This window comes from Primulina tabacum, chromosome 12 (assembly GCF_025594145.1).
Source record: "Primulina tabacum isolate GXHZ01 chromosome 12, ASM2559414v2, whole genome shotgun sequence".
In the NCBI taxonomy this organism is placed as follows: Eukaryota; Viridiplantae; Streptophyta; class Magnoliopsida; order Lamiales; family Gesneriaceae; genus Primulina; species Primulina tabacum.
The window spans coordinates 35,728,158-35,745,508 of record NC_134561.1 but is presented as its reverse complement, the minus strand read 5'-3'; the positions used below and the strand labels follow the sequence as shown (position 1 = coordinate 35,745,508).

The following is a 17,351-nucleotide window of genomic DNA, read 5'->3' as shown; positions in this document are numbered from 1 at the left end:
AAGAAACCCACCCCCAATTCTATACGTCAATTTTTAATAAAATAGGACTTAATTTCAAATTATTATTATTTTAAATGGGTTATTATATTTTCTTCGTTGTCAAATTCGTGTAAACTCTCAAGAATTTAATGTCGATATGGACATTTAATATTGTCGAATTTTACAAGACATTTTAGCTGGGGTAAGTAAGTATGAGCTTTCCTTCGAAGAGAATTGTCCAAATATGTGTATACAACTTTCAAGAATTAATTTAATTCAACGTCTAACAATGATATGTATAACAAAATATACAAACTTTAATTTGTAAATTTATTTCATTAGTTAAAAGTGGATACAAAGAGGAGATCAGGCTTGTAGTCCGATGGTCTCATCCTGTCATATTAGCTGGCTCCCCTCTTCGAATTCAATCCCCCTCTTTGCGTGTGTTCTAATAAAAAAAAAAAAAAGTGGATACAATGAGAATTATTTATTAGCATAACCGGTATAGATCAATTTAATTATCGTGAATTAACTTAAATTGACAATGTAACCCGCAGAAATCAAAAACAACAAAATTCGAAAAGTTATTTACTCGTAGCTTTTACCACATTAATTGTCGTGAATAAATAAATACTCCACTTTAATAAAATTTTAGTCCCTTTTGCTCTGTGTTATTCTCTAAATTATATTTATATTATTATTCACAACAATAACATTTAGCAACTTAGTTTTTCCAATTTTCATTCATTATCAGTCTTCTTCCATATTTGTCATCCAGTGCGCACCGACGGACAACGGCTGAACCCGTCACCAAAAAAAATAGTACTACTAATAATGTAATTAAACACTTGACAATACAAGTGGCCAATTTGATTTCCAAGTATTAAGGATGATCAGTCGAATGTAAAGCACAATATCAGGCCATATGCAAGCAAGATTGAAATATCTAAAGCAGATCACATGTGAAAAACATTCGATGTTAGTATCCACTAGAGAACAAGCTTCAAGTTTAACTCATGTTACTGAAAATTTTATATGAAAATCATAGCATGACATGCATGTAGTAACTAGAGCTAATAGAGTATCACCTACAATGCTTAAAAACACAAGAGAACGATTCATTTGTTTATTTGAAACGTGTGATATGCAGATATAGTAATTAGCATCAGTGTTATCATCTGAGTTATTCACATGAGGATAATAGATTCGATCTACGCCAATTCCTGTATAATTCATGATGGCCTTATGAGTTTAGAAAGATCAATGAACTTGTGCAGCAGTCGAGAGATGAAAAGGTGGAAATTGATGGTGGCATTGTAGCTACAGGTTTGGAGAATCCGAAACATGGCTCATGTTGAAAGATGATCATTTAACATCTGTTCATAGTGCTCGAACCAGAAAGAGTCAGAATTCGGGAAAGGCTTTTGGCCAAGATCTGACAGAAAACATACAGCAGAGATACAGCAGAGATACATCCAAGTGGTGAAGCACTACAGAAGTCACGTTTTCCCCGAGATCATATAAAAGCAAAGATTTCCTGACAAAGTTAAAAGAAGACATGTAACCCGACCACTCCATTAATGAAGAATGAACCACTCAACCACCACAATATGACAGCATTGACCACCCAATTGCTAAAAAAAGACAATAAAAAATGAAACTGGGGATTCAGCATTTAATTTAACTTTAAAAATGGTCCACTCAACATGATTGAATCATGCATCTCCAGGTTTATTTCATGGAAAATAATCAGGGAAACCATGTAATAGTATTTAGCAACTTGATTTTATTATTTTTATGAAGGAATGAAAATGCAAATAGTTGCTGACATTTATTTAAACTCATTATGTTCTGTTTTTTTTTGTCACACCTGAGAAGTTTAAGCACAAGAGAATGACAGCTCTTAGGTTCAGGATGCACATCAATAGCTTGAAAACCATCATTTCCATAGTAGACAGAAGCATTACACTTGTACAACCAAATTGTGGCGAGTGTTGTGATTTCTCCCATCCCAGAATCTCCACCAAGTCATTGCACAGTCGGACAATGAGGCACTAGAGGCTTGGAAAGTGCTCAGAATCAGCTTTCCAATGCTTCAATCCCAAAAGTTAAAGTACCAGAACTTTTAGTTTAGAGAACACCTCTTCATTTGGTGTCCACTTTGTCCCTAGGCAAGCAAAATCCTTCAGTTTGAGAACTTCAAGATTGGGTAATGAATCTACGATTGCCAAATCATGCAATGGAATCCCAACTCCACCTAAAGTCAAAGTTTTAGGTGAGGGTGGAAAATGAAACATTGAGGCTGAACTCAAGTTAGATAGTCTAGTGGAGTTACATGTATCTTCAATGCTTTGAGTTGATGTAAGTTGCCAAGGTTCTCAAGTTCATAGTCCGGCCATTCTTTTTTCCACCAAGCAACAAGAATCATAAAAAAAAACATTGATTTTCTTGATGTTCGGAATGCTCTGCAACATTTCCTTGGTGAATCTCACATTTCATAATCCTGGAAGAGTCTGAAAGTCTTCAAGAACTAAATGTTTTCTATAGAAATCGAATTTGGTAGCGGTTGTATCGAGCAAATGAGCTCCATTACACTTTACATGCCTTAGATGTGGCATAACCCAGATTTCCACCGGCAAGTTACTTTTACTTTACTCAAATTTCCAATGTTTGGGTCGGCACAATATTCACTTAGAAGAGAAATCTGATGATGAGTCCCAGAAGGGCGAGCATACACAACCACATCAGCAATCCGAGTGGTCGACATGATTCGGCTTCCAGTTTCATCATCTGGAAACATCATCTTCAGATCATCTCAGGCATCATGATAAGGTACCTTCGATGCTTCAAGTTTTGGTACATCATACATGTGAAGTCTTAGTTGATCATCCCACTCTCGATGCATTTGCTTAGTCAATATTTTCACTGAACCTAGCATACTTAACAAGATATCTCTTACACTATATGATTGAGATATAAAGTAGTCTTACCGATACCTCCCATCCCTACAATTTAGATGACCTCCCATGCACGGGTGGCGGAGCCAGAAATATGGCTCCGTCCGGCCTAAAATTTTAAACTCTATAATTTTTTAATATATTAAATTGATCTACCCGGGTTAATATTAAATTATTCCAAAATTATATAAAATTTACGTATAATTTTTTCAAAAAAAAAATTGGTCACTCGGGCTAAAGCCCGGGTACAGGAGCCTTTGGCTCCGCACCTGCTGATGCACATGATTGTCCCGTAAGTTGATCCTTATTTTGTATCAAGTGATCGTCAAATTTTTTACCTCAATATTTATTTATTTATTATTATTATTATTTTGAAATAAAACAATCTATAAAGAAGAGTCACAAGATACATCATTGCGAAACCAAGATGGTATATTACAATTAATAAGCTCCAAATTTGATCATGATAAAAAAAACCTCATTATCGATGAGCCGATTACACATTGATTCTTATAAAATACTATTTTTCTAATAAATAATGGTAATTAATTTTTCATGAATATTATCAGTTTATTTTTTAAAAAAATTGGTTATTTGGGTGACGTAATAAAAACATTATATTATAATTATAAAAAAATTATGAAATTCAATGTGTGTAATTTCCCCCTCCTCTTTTGTATGATAAAACGTTGGCGCAGACATTGATGCGAAGTAAGAGGACCATGAAATGTCTCCTCACTCAATCACTACTGCAATTTCCTCTCCCCAATATTCCAATTTCGGCTGCTAATTTTGCTGCTACCAACCAAATTCTCAAGCTTCCTCCTTTTTCCTGTGTAATTTGCATCGCGCATCATCATACACTCCAGCATGCTTCAAGATTATTGCTTTTCGCTACAATATATAGGTTAATTGGAGTTTTTTTTGTCGATGTTAGGTTCGGGGTTTTTTGGGTTTCAATTCGAGGATTAATCTCAGAGGGTATTGTTCTAATTCTATTATCGGGTTGAAGTCGATGGCTACTGCGAGAGTTGTGCAGGACCCAGAGTCTATTTCATATTTGAATCAACGAGAGGCAGCGGAAATAGATGAAATTCTCATGGGCCCACTTGGGTTTAGCGTTGATCAGCTAATGGTCAGCTATTTTTACGCTTTTGTTTAGCTTTGATTGTGTTTGAATGAATCGGTTTTTGGGGTTGAATCTTTGAATATATCGATTGCAGGAATTGGCTGGTTTGAGTGTAGCTGCTTCGATAGCTGAGGTAAGTTTTATGGTCTTGTCTTTGGAAACCTTCCTGTTTTATTCCTTTTTGGCGGCAGTTGTTTTTATCATTGCCTAGGAGCAGCAATCACATCTTAACTTTGGTTGTTAGCTGATGAGGTGCGAGTGCTTATTAGTAGGGGCTCTTTAGAATGGTTGCTCTCTTTCCAAAATTAGATATCATAACCACTGGCGGACCCTTTTACACTGCTAACTAGTTCAAAGTGCTACAACTGGATGAAATACTTAATGAATTCAAGGGAATGATGGAAAAAGGCTGTTGATATTGAAAGTTTTGCAATGAAAACTCACTCATAAGCGTCAGCTGGTTTTTATTTAGGGTTGTTATATCTGAGACTGAAGTCAAGCCCACACCGGTGCTTTAGATATGTAAGCTGTGTGTCTAGTTAAGTGGGCCCATCCATAATAATGTGAAGGTCTCTATTTTCTTTTGGGTTAGCTTTTGGAGAAAAAAATTTAATGGAGACTTCCTAGCTGTTATGTACACTATTATATTTTAGAGTTTTGAATTAAAACCATAGGGATAATTATACCAGGGAGATGTTTTACGTGGACTGGACTCAAAAGAATGCTCTTCTTATGCAGGTCTATAAACCAACCGAATGTAACCGTGTTCTTGCTATATGTGGCCCGGGGAATAATGGAGGTGATGGCCTTGTAGCTGCTCGTCATTTGCATCATTTTGGTTATAAACCAGTTATTTGTTATCCAAAGCGCACTGCTAAAGCTCTTTATAATGGGTTGGTAACACAGGTATCACTGTATTGGATATGGCTCAAGTTTACTAGCGCGCATAACCTAACCTAGCAGCATTGCTTATGCTTTAATTTTTGTAGTTGTTGTCACTTTCCATTCCTTTCCTATCAGTGGAAGACCTACCTCTGGATTTGTCCACAAGTTATGACGTCATAGTGGATGCAATGTTTGGGTTCTCATTTCATGGTACTTATTAGTTTCTTTAAGTTGTATCTTTCTTTAAATTTTGGCATTGATTGAGTGGATATTACTGTTTGGTGGAGTTTTATCGTGGGAATGCTTCGAAGAAGGAAAAACAATTAATCTTCTTTAAATAATTCTTTCATGACTAAGAATTGATTGAATGTATTATGAGAACTACTTTATTTGATTCTTTCTCTGTGACTTGGGTGAAAATTCGGGTCTGTCGGGGACTAACCTCTTTGGGTCTGAGCAAAAGAGAAGCGTTTTAGGGGGGGTGAGGGGTTGGATACGTGGCTGGTAGAATCAGATGGCGATGGTGATTGTCTTTTTAAGATGGGAGTAGAGAAGGTGGATTTACTGCTTGAAAAAAGATGCAGGACGAGTATGAGCGACGCAACTGTTTTAAAAAAGCTGGAAGTTGGGAGTAATATTGAGAAAGGATCGTGTCAAGGGGGTTGTGCATTGATTAGATGAAGATCTGTTCTTGGAATATCAGGGACGGAGGTTCGGCTACATGAAGGGGACTCATTCGAGCCGTTCTACGAATGGAGAGGCCAAACCTAGTTGTTCTCCAAGAAATTAAAAGAGAGGTGGTAGACTGAAGTTTTATTGCTAGTGTGTGGAAATCCATGTTGCTGGAGTGGGTTGCTTTACCGGCAGTTGGCCGGTGAGGGGATATCTTGGTTATGTGAGATCCAAGATTGGTTTCCGTTAGGGACAAATTCATTGGGGAATTCTCCATATCTGTTCCCATTGAGTAGGATAATAATAATGATTGGTGGTTTATGGCGGTGTACGGCTCATGCGAACCACGAATGAGATCATTTTTGGAATAAATTGGCAAGATTGAGAGTTTTGTGTGGGGAGAAATGGTGTTTATGTGGAGATTTTAATGTCGTGAGATTGTTAAGCGAAAAACCAATTTGTTGTTGATTAGACATATTCTTATTTATGAGAGGATAGGTGGAGATATACCCATGTTATAGACAAATAGTTTTACCCTGAATTACTTTGGTTCATTTTCCAGTTATTCTGAACACGGAAAAGGTTAAATGGGGATCATCTTCTTTTAGATTTGAGAATGTGTGTTTGAAACACAAGAGCTTTAAATCATCATTTTAGTCATGGTGGAAACAATGCAGAATTTCAGGGATTGGAGCGGTATGAATTTATGAGGAAACTTAAAGCTATTAAGTTTGATCTTAGAAGATAGAATGAAGAGGTTTTCGGGTTGGTGGAAGAGAGGTTGGCTGAATTGAGAGAAAAATTAGAAGGCTAGACAAGATGGAGACTGAGGGGCTGGGATCCGAGGCGGTGGCAACTGGAAGAAAGAAAGCAAAATGGGTGTTAGAAAAAATAGTGTGTCGAAGGAATAAGATGAACAATCAAAAAACGAGGGTCAAATGGGTCATGGAAAGGGAACACATTACAAAGTTCTTTCGTTCTCTCTTGAATCAGCGGAAGAGTAAGGCTATCATCAATAAACTGGAAAGGGCTAACGGGTCGGTTATTGTTTGTGAGGATTAAATAAAATCAATTCATAGTCAAATTTTTCAAAGAGTTGTCTAGTAAATCAAGGACGAGGGGCTGGGGTATTGAAGGAGTGGATTGGTGCCCCGTTGATGGCGACTTGAGACTAGAGCTTGAAAACTCTTCTTAGAATATAAGGTCAAGAAGGCAGTGTTTTAGTGTGATAGTTGTAAGGCTCTGAGACCGGATGGATTTACCTTGGCATTTTATCAGGATTGTGGGATATTGTTAAAGGAGATATAATGAAGGTTTTCAGTTAGTTCTTCGAAGGGGGTGTCATAAATGGTATTACTAATGAGACATACATTTGTTTGATTCCAAATAAACAAGATTCGATCAAGGTTAAAGATTTTAGGCCTATTAGTCTTACTACTAGCCTGTACAAGATTATAGTTAAGTGTTGTCAGCACGACTGAAGAAAGTTTTGTTATACAAAATATCAGAATCTCAGAATGCCTTCATTGATGGGAGACAAATTCTTGATTGTTCTCACATTGCGAATGAGATAGTACAAGAATGCCTTCATTGATGGGAGACAAATTCTTGATGGTTCTCACATTACGAATGAGATAGTGCGAGAGGGTAGGTGGAAAAAGAAGAAAATGTGGATTTTGAGAAAACATATGATAACGTGGACTGGAATTTCCTGGATTTGTCCTAAGGAAGAACGGGTTTGGTGAGAGATAGAGAAGGTGGATCAAGGGTTGTGTTTCGAACGTGTCATTCTCGGTTATGATTAATGGGAGACCTAGGGGTAAATTTCAAGCACATTTTGCGGATGACACTATTTTTTTGTCAAGAAAGAGGAGCACATCAGGTTTTTGGTGGACATTGTGAGGTCGTTTTGTAACATATCAATTATCAGGTTTAAAAATCAATTGGGAGAAGGGTGCTTTGTTGGGTCTCACCTGCAAAGAAGATGAAGTGAAAGAGTTAGCACAATAAACTGGGCGTGGTGGAGAGAAATGGCCAATTAAGTATTTGGGGTGCCATTAGAAGAAAAAATCTCGTTTTGGGAACCGATTATGACTAAGTTGTCAAAGATATTTTCAAGCTAGAAGAAAGCATTTATATCAAGATGGGGAGCTTAACGTTGATTGCAGCGGTATTGAATACTTTGTCGACGTATTTCATGTCTTTTTTTAGGGTACGAAAGGGCATAGCAGAGGAAATGGAGAAGACTGTGATGGATTTTCTTTGGGATGGAGCTGATGGTGACTCGCATTGTCATTTAAGTGCATGGGATCAGGTGTGCAAACGAAAAGATAGAAGGGGATTGAGAATTGGTAACATTTGTTTGAGGAATAGGGCTCTGTTGGGAAATGATGGTGGAGGTTTTATGCAGATGACGAGTTGTTGTGGAAGAAGATCAGAGGGAGTAAATACAAGTTATAACAGCATGGATGAGATGCTGGTTCAGCAAGGAACGTTACGTTCAGATACCCGTGGAAGTTTATTTCTAGATCTTACCCGACTTTTCATCAATTATTTATTTCAGCTTTCTTTGGTACATAGTATGCCTATATCTCTTTGTTTGAGAATTCATCATTTTCCCCTTCACGAGACTTGGATTTTCGGAGGGTTTTGAGGCGTGTGGAATTACATGAGTTGAGTGTGTAGATGATGTTAGAGTGTGGGGTGGGGATCCGTCATTTCTCTTTTCAGATAAGTCTTTCTTCGAGTCATTCTTTTCGAATAATAGCTTTCCCTTTTTTTCTTTTTTCCATGTTATTTGGTTCCGGTCCCAACAAAGATTCAAGTATTTTCGTGGATAGTTGTTCTGGATAAGTTGCCGACTTCGGCGATGATGCAAAAGAGATAACCCACATGTTTTCTGTGCCCAAATTGGTGTGTGTCGTGTCGGAATGAGAGGGAGACGCGGGACCATATGTTGATTCATTGTACCTTCACGAGTGGTTTGTGGGCTAGAGCTTTGGACAAAATTGAGATTGGTTTAGGTGGTGCCAAGATCAACGCAAGATTCATTTGCTACTTATCTTGACATCTTGGAAAAAAGGGGCAGAATTTTTTGGAGAGTGGTGGTTCATAGCATATGTTGGTCTGTGTGGTTAGAGAGGAATAGGAGAATTTTTTACAACATTGAAAAGTCGAGTGGCGAGTGCCGGAAAAAGATCAAGATTCAAATTTCTACTTGGATTGTGTTTCATGTAGAGTTTGTGACATGATCATGGTCTTGTTTAGCATTGTATCATGAGGGGATCACTAGACCGCTTAGTGTAATTAATTGCCTTTACGTATATAATAAAATATCACAAATTTGAAATATTTGGATTGTAATCAAATGTTCAGAGGGAAGTCATAAGATCAGTGAATTAGTAAGTTTGTGAGAGCACCTGTGTATGAGCCAAGTTCCTACCACCCTTACACGTGGAGATGTCAATAATTGTAACCGGAAAATGTCTTGCTACCTGTTGGGTATTATGTCGAAGGACTACTGAGATCTTCTAGGAAGATGTTCACGTTTAATTGTTAGCTCGCTTTCAGCTGTCATATCTCTGTAAATTATACATAATCAAACTTAATTTTCCTTACCAAGTGATGCTAATTTAAATAAATAAAAGCAAAAGAGTTGTGTGAGTATTCTTTTATTTTTCTGATGATTAATTAATTGACTAGTCATTTATATGATTTAATTAATTGACTTCGTTTATATGAGACAGTTACATTCACTCTATTGAGTTCAAGATAATGCAATTTAAAGATTTGTTTGCCTTGGGCTACTGCAGCAACTTTCATATAATCCAACTATGTTTGATAACGCCTATTGTACTCATCCAGGTAGTCCTAGGCCTCCTTTTGATGGTCTGATACAGAGGTTTGTAGACTTAGGAAATCTCAAGCAAAAGCAGCAGAAATTACCTGCCATAGTCTCTGTAGATATTCCATCTGGATGGCATGTTGAAGAAGGTGATCTCAGTGGCGAAGGAATCAAACCAAATATGCTGGTATGTATTTATTTTGAAAATTTCTATACTTTATCACTAAACATCTTTAAGATGGCATTTTTCTTTTCCTCTCCTGTCGATGAATATTTAAAACGTGGCTAGCTGTGTGTAGGTTTCGTTAACTGCTCCTAAGTTGTGTGCCAAAAAGTTTTCTGGCCCTCATCACTTTCTAGGTGGCAGATTTGTTCCCCCATCCGTTGCAGAGAAATTCAAGCTTAACCTGCCAGAATATCCTGGAAGTTCTATGTGTGTTCGAATTGGAAAGCCTCCACGAGTTGACATATCCACTCTTAGAGAAAACTATATCTCTCCAGAGTTTTCTGAGGACCAAGCTGATGCTGATCCCTTTGCTCAGGTATTACTTCACATCAAACTGGGTGACTGTTTTCTTTTTCACTTAAACACCGTCTGTGTCCAGAAATGGATTTTGGCCTGGACCATTACTGGTATAGAACAGAAGAAACGGAAGTAATGGGCCGTCAGTTAGCAGATTCTGGTATGCATCAGCCATCAAGAATCTGCCAGATTTTAAATTTATTAGAATTCTGAGAAGCGAGGAATCTTGTTACTTGACCATGACATTTATGTCGAGCTGAATGTAGATCGAGATGAAATTTCCTAACAGTATTACACCTGCTTTTTGTAATTTGTAGTATTTTTGTGTTGCTGTAGTTCCAAAAATGGTTCGATGATGCTATGGCGTCCGGATTGAAGGAACCTAATGCTATGTCACTTTGTACGACTGGAAAAGATGGAAAACCGTAAGTTTCTTAAAAATCTGATTTTATCGCGCTATTCTGATTTTATGGCGCTAGGACACTTGCAGCTATGAACTTTTACAACTAGGTTGAGTGGTTTGGTTCCTGCAAAAATCACCTTTTTGTCTTTCACCATGTTGCTGTTACTCGTTGTTACTTCTGTTGAATTTTCATTTAAGTCTGCGTATTTTTATATGTTGCTACAGTTCGTCAAGAATGGTCTTGCTGAAAGGGCTTGACAAAGATGGTTTTGTCTGGTGAGTTCTGCTGTATTACATCATTTTAATATACAGTATATTGCTTTGATGAATTTTGTCTGGTTTCTCAATTTAGAATTCACAGCCTCTCATCTTTTGGACAGGTACACAAATTATGAAAGTCGAAAGGCTCATCAAATATCAGAAAATCCTCATGCAGCTCTGCTGTTTTACTGGGATGCTTTGAATCGTCAGGTATTTCTTATATTTTTTAAACGGTATCCATTTGTTATAAAGGGGTCAATTCACAAGTACTATTGGCACCATTTTCTTTATCTGAGGGAATTTCATTGTTTCCTGTCACTATTTTAAAAATGAGTAGAAAATAAAATTGTGGTTTTTGCAACTCTGTAACATCCTTGCCTTGAGAAGAATTCACAAAGGTCATAACTGGAATCAACGCCTTCTAGTCTCCAAGGTGTTTAAAACATCATTTTTAATTCTAAATACCAAACCCCCAGAACTAGGTTGCACCTTGAACTAGACCTTACCATTTGGCTAGCTTGTGCTGTCAGAGTCTAAGATTCTCAAAAAATGCTTAGTACCATGAAGAACAAAATGCTGCAACATTATTTTTGTCTCAAATCTTTCTTGGATGAGCAAAGGTTCAACATGCATTGTTGCTTCAGGTAAGAATTGAAGGGCCGGTGCAAAAGGTTTCAGATGAAGAATCTGAGAAATACTTTCACAGCCGACCAAGAGAAAGCCAGATTGGGGCAATAGTTAGCAAACAGGTTTCTTTTTTGCCATTCTTAGGTTTGATTTCTTGCATCCTGTCAATATCTCTGTTATTTTACTACATATTGCCTAGATCTGTCTCTTATTTTCCTTCAGAGCACGGTAATATCTGGAAGGCATGTTCTCCACCAACTAGAAGAAGAGCTGGAGGCTCAGTTTGCTGATGGGTTAGTTATTCATGCTTAACCACTAACACCTAATTATTATTTCTGCATGGATTAGCGTGGGTGGAGAGTATTATCATGGATAAGATGCATTTCAGCACGCATAACATTCATGCATTTCTAGATTTAAATGTGCGAACTAATCGATTTGCATCCATACTGATCAGTTTGCCTGGATCTGAGGATCAGGGATAATACGCGGTCATGTTGCTATATGATGGATTTCTCATGACTGGCTTCGTTATGATAATACAACAATTTTTGCATTGTGGCATAGAATCTCCTCTTTTGGCAATGCATTGTCGAAAGTGGATATTGAAACTCGGCACTCCACACTTCACCAAGTTGATCATGATGATTATCTGTGGTAAACCAACTTCATAAAATTTTTAGAACGTAATATGGATGGGCTAGAGGAACTAGCCTACGGACATTCTTATTTTCAAGTTGTGTCAAATACCATGTTAACAAAGTGCTATCTGGCTTGATTATAGTCTGAGAAGCGAAGTGTTCTATTTTAACCTTTTTCTTCATGTGGCAATGCAGAAGCCTGATCCCAAAACCAAAATATTGGGGAGGATATAGACTCAAACCGCAGCTTTTTGAGTTTTGGCAAGGACAGCCATCTCGCTTGCATGACAGGTGTGTTATTAAAGTAACAGTGTTTTTGCAACAATAGAACACGCTAGGTGTTTTTGAAAATATTTATATTTGTATCCATCCTTAATACATAAATATATACCGGTAGTTTTCTAAAAATCGGTAGGCAGCAAGCTGGTGGCTACCTAGGCGGTTTTTTAAAATTAATTTTTATAATATTTAGTAAAATTATATATTAATATCTTTAACTTAATTTTTATTTTATTTTTATTGTAGGATCTTAAATCATTATTTGATATAGGTGGGAAGAACATAGCTAATAGAAAAATAAGATGAAGTTTTTATTTTAGGATATTAAATCATTGTTTAAAGTAGATTAATATCATCATTGAAAAAATGGCTGATAAAAAAATAAGATGAAGCTTTGTATTTTGGGATATTAAATCATTGTTTAAATAACTCAATATCATCATTGTGATCTTCTTTTTCTTCGGATGAAAAATTATCATCTAGATCGCAGACGAAGAAGAAGTTTGGTGTGTTATGACAGACCAACAAATCGCATTTCTTGTTGGACTTTGGTTTATGACCTATAAAAAAATACCTTTTGTTTTTTTTATTGGACTTGTAATTTAAATTAAAAGACCAAAATTTTTTTAAAAAAAAATCAAAAAGAAAAAAAAACTTAAAAACAGGGTCGCCTAGAATTTCTTCTATGCGGTCCTCCACGTCTGTCGCCTAGGCCGATTTTAGAACAGTATTACGTACATAAATATGCATTCATTTGTGTGTGTGTCAACAATTATTTATTTTCCTTTTTTGATGATATAATAAATGTATATGCATAAATATACATTCATTTGTATTATCTATGTGACAACAATGATTTATTTTCCTTTTTTGGTGATATGCCATGCCCCATGTATTACAATGTTTTCAGGTTACGTTACTCTCCAGAGGTGATGGATGGGAAGAATGTGTGGAAAATTGATAGATTGTCTCCATGACTAGTATTCTCAGTATCTTCGTTATGAGATCTCAATTCTGAAGTTCCATTTGTTTCTTAGTTTTTCTTCTTTATGTCGATAGCAATACAATGTACACTATACAATGTTGTGAGACGATATATGCACATATAATTACAGCTCCAGGTTACATGAAATCTTCTTCTCTGTGCAATTGGTTTATTGTGGCAGTTGAAATCTTCTCTGTGATCAGGATATTATCAATCACTTGCAAAATGCACCACTGATTGAACAGTTTTATCACTACAAAACCAGCCAGACAAAATAAAATTCAGGTTCACAAATTGAACTCTCCAGTTATATCATTCTCCTCTTAGGGGTTAAATGGAGCCTAAGAAGTAAAAAAACAAGACAAAAAACGGGGGGGAATCCCCAAACAATGCAAATTACTGGTTGATATTAAGGATAACAACTAGTACAAACTCAGTCAAAGTATATGAACATCCTGATAAAATCCAGAAATGAATTGTGAATTCCAGAAATTAATTGTGAATAAAGTTGCATAATTGATTGTTACTGATGCATGATTCCTGCGAGGCCGCCAGAGTCCATTGAGTATATATATGCACTCTTCATCAGGGGACGTTTACTCTAAGTCAACAAATGTAGCTCTATTCTTACGAAGTCAGGTGTACCACTGCTGTTTGGATAGAAACTGCGTGTTAGGATATTATTTGTATATGGTTCTTGCCATCAACTTCAGAGTACCATGATTTCCATGCTTCAGCATAGTGCGAGAACAGGTCTTTTAAAGCTGAGAAAACAACCATGAAGCAAGTTCTCGTAAGCAAAATTTGGGACAGCATTAGAGAAAAATAATGAGCATGTATTTTAAGAGTGGTGTATATGTGCGTGCACTGAATTCTTCTGTTTTGAAACCACAACTGAATAAATTGAATACTGCAACTTAATGAGGAGTCTCCATTTATTAAGTGTGGTTAAAGAATGGAAGGTTTTTTCTTCTTTCCCACATGTATAATTGATTAATAGACAAGAAATGGTTTGTGTAATTTTAAGCACTGGACTAAACAAATAATCAGTTGATGATAACTCTTCTAATATGACTGAAATAAATCGAGTAAAGTACCTTGACTATGATATTGAGGCCGATAAGTGGAGGCTAGACTTTCCCGATCTATGACTTGTTTTTCTTTTTCATCTTGAGAAGCTCCAACCTCGTGCACATTTGCAGGAGCAAAAGGACCGAACTGGTAACTCTTGCCCCCTGTTTTTGCCCTTTCAACCTCGTTATCCAAAGTCTCCTGTTTAATTTGAATTGGTATATGTGGTTTGAGGAAACTAGGTGCATCCCCATCCACGTTGAACCTCTTTACAGTAGCATTAGTAAGGTCAGTTCCAAAAACCCTCTTCCTGGATTCACTCAAAACCAAGGACTCCACATTTCCTTTATCAGGTTTTCCATTCAGCCCCAACCATCTGAAAGCTGGTTTCCTTGTTTCAGGATGATGCGTCTGAACATCATTCAAGAGATAGATAAGCGCTAGAGTTACATACATTTTAATCTTTTTGAACTTGTCCATGCGAAAGTGTATTGATGAGAACAAAATATGGAAGTTTTGTACAACAGTTTTGGTTTTATAGTCCTATCACTCAATAAGATGTCTCACCTTCTCAATAAAATTCATGGAAGACAGAACATTAGATATATCATACAGCCTTCTAACCTTTGCTGCAGAGTTCCAAAAAGTAAACATTAACCAAAGGAGTCGTACATATTTTATTTCAGAAATAACATATCAAAAGTGAAGGTACGCAACTTCTTGTATTCATTGAATCGCGGCTTCCATCCCCAAGCAGTAGCTTTGCAGCATCATCAAGAGAAATCATATCCATCTAAACAATAATTGTAACATTATAAAACTGCATAGATTACAAATAGAATAAACCACAATTGCAAATAATTTAAACATTATCTTACATCAGTGCAAAGAAAAAGCTTAACAAAATTCTGAGTCAGAAGCCCAAGAGACTTCTCTTTTCTATTTTCACCTAAATATGGAAATAAATAAATCAATGATTCAGCACTTGCCATGTCCAAGATTAGGAATCAGCCACAATCCACATCGAACAATGAGGAGAAAATGGCCAAGATTGATTACCAGATCTGTTTGACAAAGAGCATTTAGGAACAGAATTAGAGTCTGATTTATCAGTTTGACTTGAGTTGTTAAAATCTGAGCACATCTCGTCTTCTTCATCATCTGAAGTCTAAGGAAAATAATAATGTCAAATAAGATGATAAAGAATCCTGCAATCTGATGACACCCAATAATTCATTGGTAAGAAAACATCATGGTGCTAATTTTATATATATATAGAAAGAAAAACTTTCATTTCAGTTGGATAAAAACTTTCATTTCAGTTGGATCTGTCCACGACAATATAGCGTGAATCATCCGAATTAAAACTTTCAATCAAGAAACAGGCAAATAAATCTTTAGATAGGAGCATACTTTCTCAGAGCAGCTTGTTTCAACAGCAGAGCCATTCTCCTTTAAGCCCTCTCTCTGCCGCGGGGGCAGGGGGGAGTGGAATATCAAAAGATCTTGAATATATAAAATCTACAAGTTCAGCCAAGCCTCGTGGAAAACAACAAAATCAGAGAAGAAAAGTGTTATTTTTACTTTTAGGTCTTCCAAAGCCTTGGGGATTGCCCCAAACCCTTTCCATGTATAGCGATTCTTGGCCTTCCGTGCAAGGATCTGAGAAAAGAAATGCAGAATCCTAATTTTCAGGTCTAGAATAAAATCCCATGTAAACTCCCAAATATTCATTAAATTATGAAGAGGTCAGATTTTAAACTTCTTACGCCAATGCTTTCCAGAACGTTCACGATGTCATAAATTCGTCGCCTTTCCACCCCTGCAAACAAAATTAAAGGAAATCCCAGATCCAGATTACCGAGCAATGTTTTTATTAAGAAGCTCATTAAAATCAGACTCGATTAAATTTCAAGGAGTGCATTGCCGATCCATACCAAGCCGTGAAGCTGCATCGTCGAGCCCAATTGTTTCGAGACCATCTCTATTATACAAGCTCAGGAAACTGAACAAATAAAAAAACAAAATCAACCCACAAATTTTCCAAACTACAGCTCGTGCACAAAATTAAGAACTTGAAATTTCAGCAACACACACACAAATTGAAAGAAATGGGAAGAATGGGTCCTTGATTGAAAACGAAACACAGAGAAATTACTTGGTGCACAAGAGACCCAGAGATTTCTGTTTGCGGCAATATGGGACATCTTTATATCCAGAATCCATGGCTGCCGCTCCATGAAACTCAGGTAAAGCCATATGAATCTCTTCAAACAAGTATATCGATCTGTAAGCAACAACACAGATGTATATACGACCAAAACACACACAATATAGCGTATCACTGCGTGTTCTTGGAGGACCGTTAAAAAGGGTTCCATTGCAGTGGCGGCAATCGGATGAATCAAGGGTTTGTATGTGCAATATGATTGCGATAATTTGTCGATTTGGGGGAGGGAATTCGAATGTTTGAAAATAGGCCATGCAAAACAGCGGGAATTTGAACATTATCTTTGAATGCGGAGAGTCGCCGGTTTAGAACGAAATTACTGTTTTGACCTCGCTGGAGCTGGTTTGTGTTTTACCGTGAGTGGGCAATCGTGGAATTTCGCATGGGGTTGGGTGGATTTGCCTTAAACTCTCATTCATTTAATTTTACTAATTTTATTATTTCTCTTTTTATTTGTGGATCTGTCACGGTTTGAGAACTAGTTGGCTTTCGATAATCCGATATTACATGACTTGTGATTAGTACCATAAATTAGTTTTGCATCTTAAGTTGTTTTTCTTTCATTGTTTGATCTTTTATCGTTTTACTAATTTAATTCAATTCTCAATTTATTTGTTGATCCGATTACAACTCCGTTCACCTAATTGAAATGACCGCCCAGAACCGAAAACTGAAACGGTTCTTCGGTTTCAACTCTAAAATGAAATCGAGAACTAACAACTATAGCCAAATTATAATAACAAAATATGAAAACAATAATTATAGAGCTGTAAACGAAAGCAAAATCATATAGACACTAAACAGAGCACTAATGAAAATCAGTATGCAATTGAAAGTATAAATATTGAGTATGTAAATAATTCAA

At 36.6% G+C, this 17,351-nt stretch overlaps 2 protein-coding genes across 2 annotated transcripts; one reads left to right on the top strand and one right to left on the bottom strand.

Annotated features, from left to right (window-relative positions):
- Positions 1 to 3,604: 3,604 nt before the first annotated feature.
- LOC142520454 (pyridoxine/pyridoxamine 5'-phosphate oxidase 1, chloroplastic-like) lies at positions 3,605 to 13,349 on the top strand. Its single transcript, XM_075623429.1, has 14 exons — positions 3,605 to 3,772; positions 3,874 to 4,071; positions 4,160 to 4,198; positions 4,804 to 4,971; positions 5,055 to 5,160; positions 9,487 to 9,653; positions 9,766 to 10,008; positions 10,326 to 10,414; positions 10,618 to 10,668; positions 10,773 to 10,863; positions 11,298 to 11,402; positions 11,503 to 11,573; positions 12,117 to 12,212; positions 13,111 to 13,349. The coding sequence occupies exons 1-14, from the start codon at positions 3,641 to 3,643 to the stop codon at positions 13,175 to 13,177; spliced, it is 1,623 nt and encodes a 540-aa protein (XP_075479544.1). The 5' UTR covers positions 3,605 to 3,640; the 3' UTR covers positions 13,178 to 13,349.
- LOC142520455 (E2F transcription factor-like E2FE) lies at positions 13,238 to 16,822 on the bottom strand. Its single transcript, XM_075623430.1, has 11 exons — positions 16,415 to 16,822; positions 16,194 to 16,261; positions 16,026 to 16,078; positions 15,841 to 15,918; positions 15,670 to 15,723; positions 15,316 to 15,424; positions 15,135 to 15,205; positions 14,974 to 15,049; positions 14,824 to 14,885; positions 14,283 to 14,667; positions 13,238 to 13,949 (listed from the first exon to the last, which is right to left on the bottom strand). The coding sequence occupies exons 1-11, from the start codon at positions 16,762 to 16,764 to the stop codon at positions 13,858 to 13,860; spliced, it is 1,398 nt and encodes a 465-aa protein (XP_075479545.1). The 5' UTR covers positions 16,765 to 16,822; the 3' UTR covers positions 13,238 to 13,857.
- Positions 16,823 to 17,351: the final 529 nt, after the last annotated feature.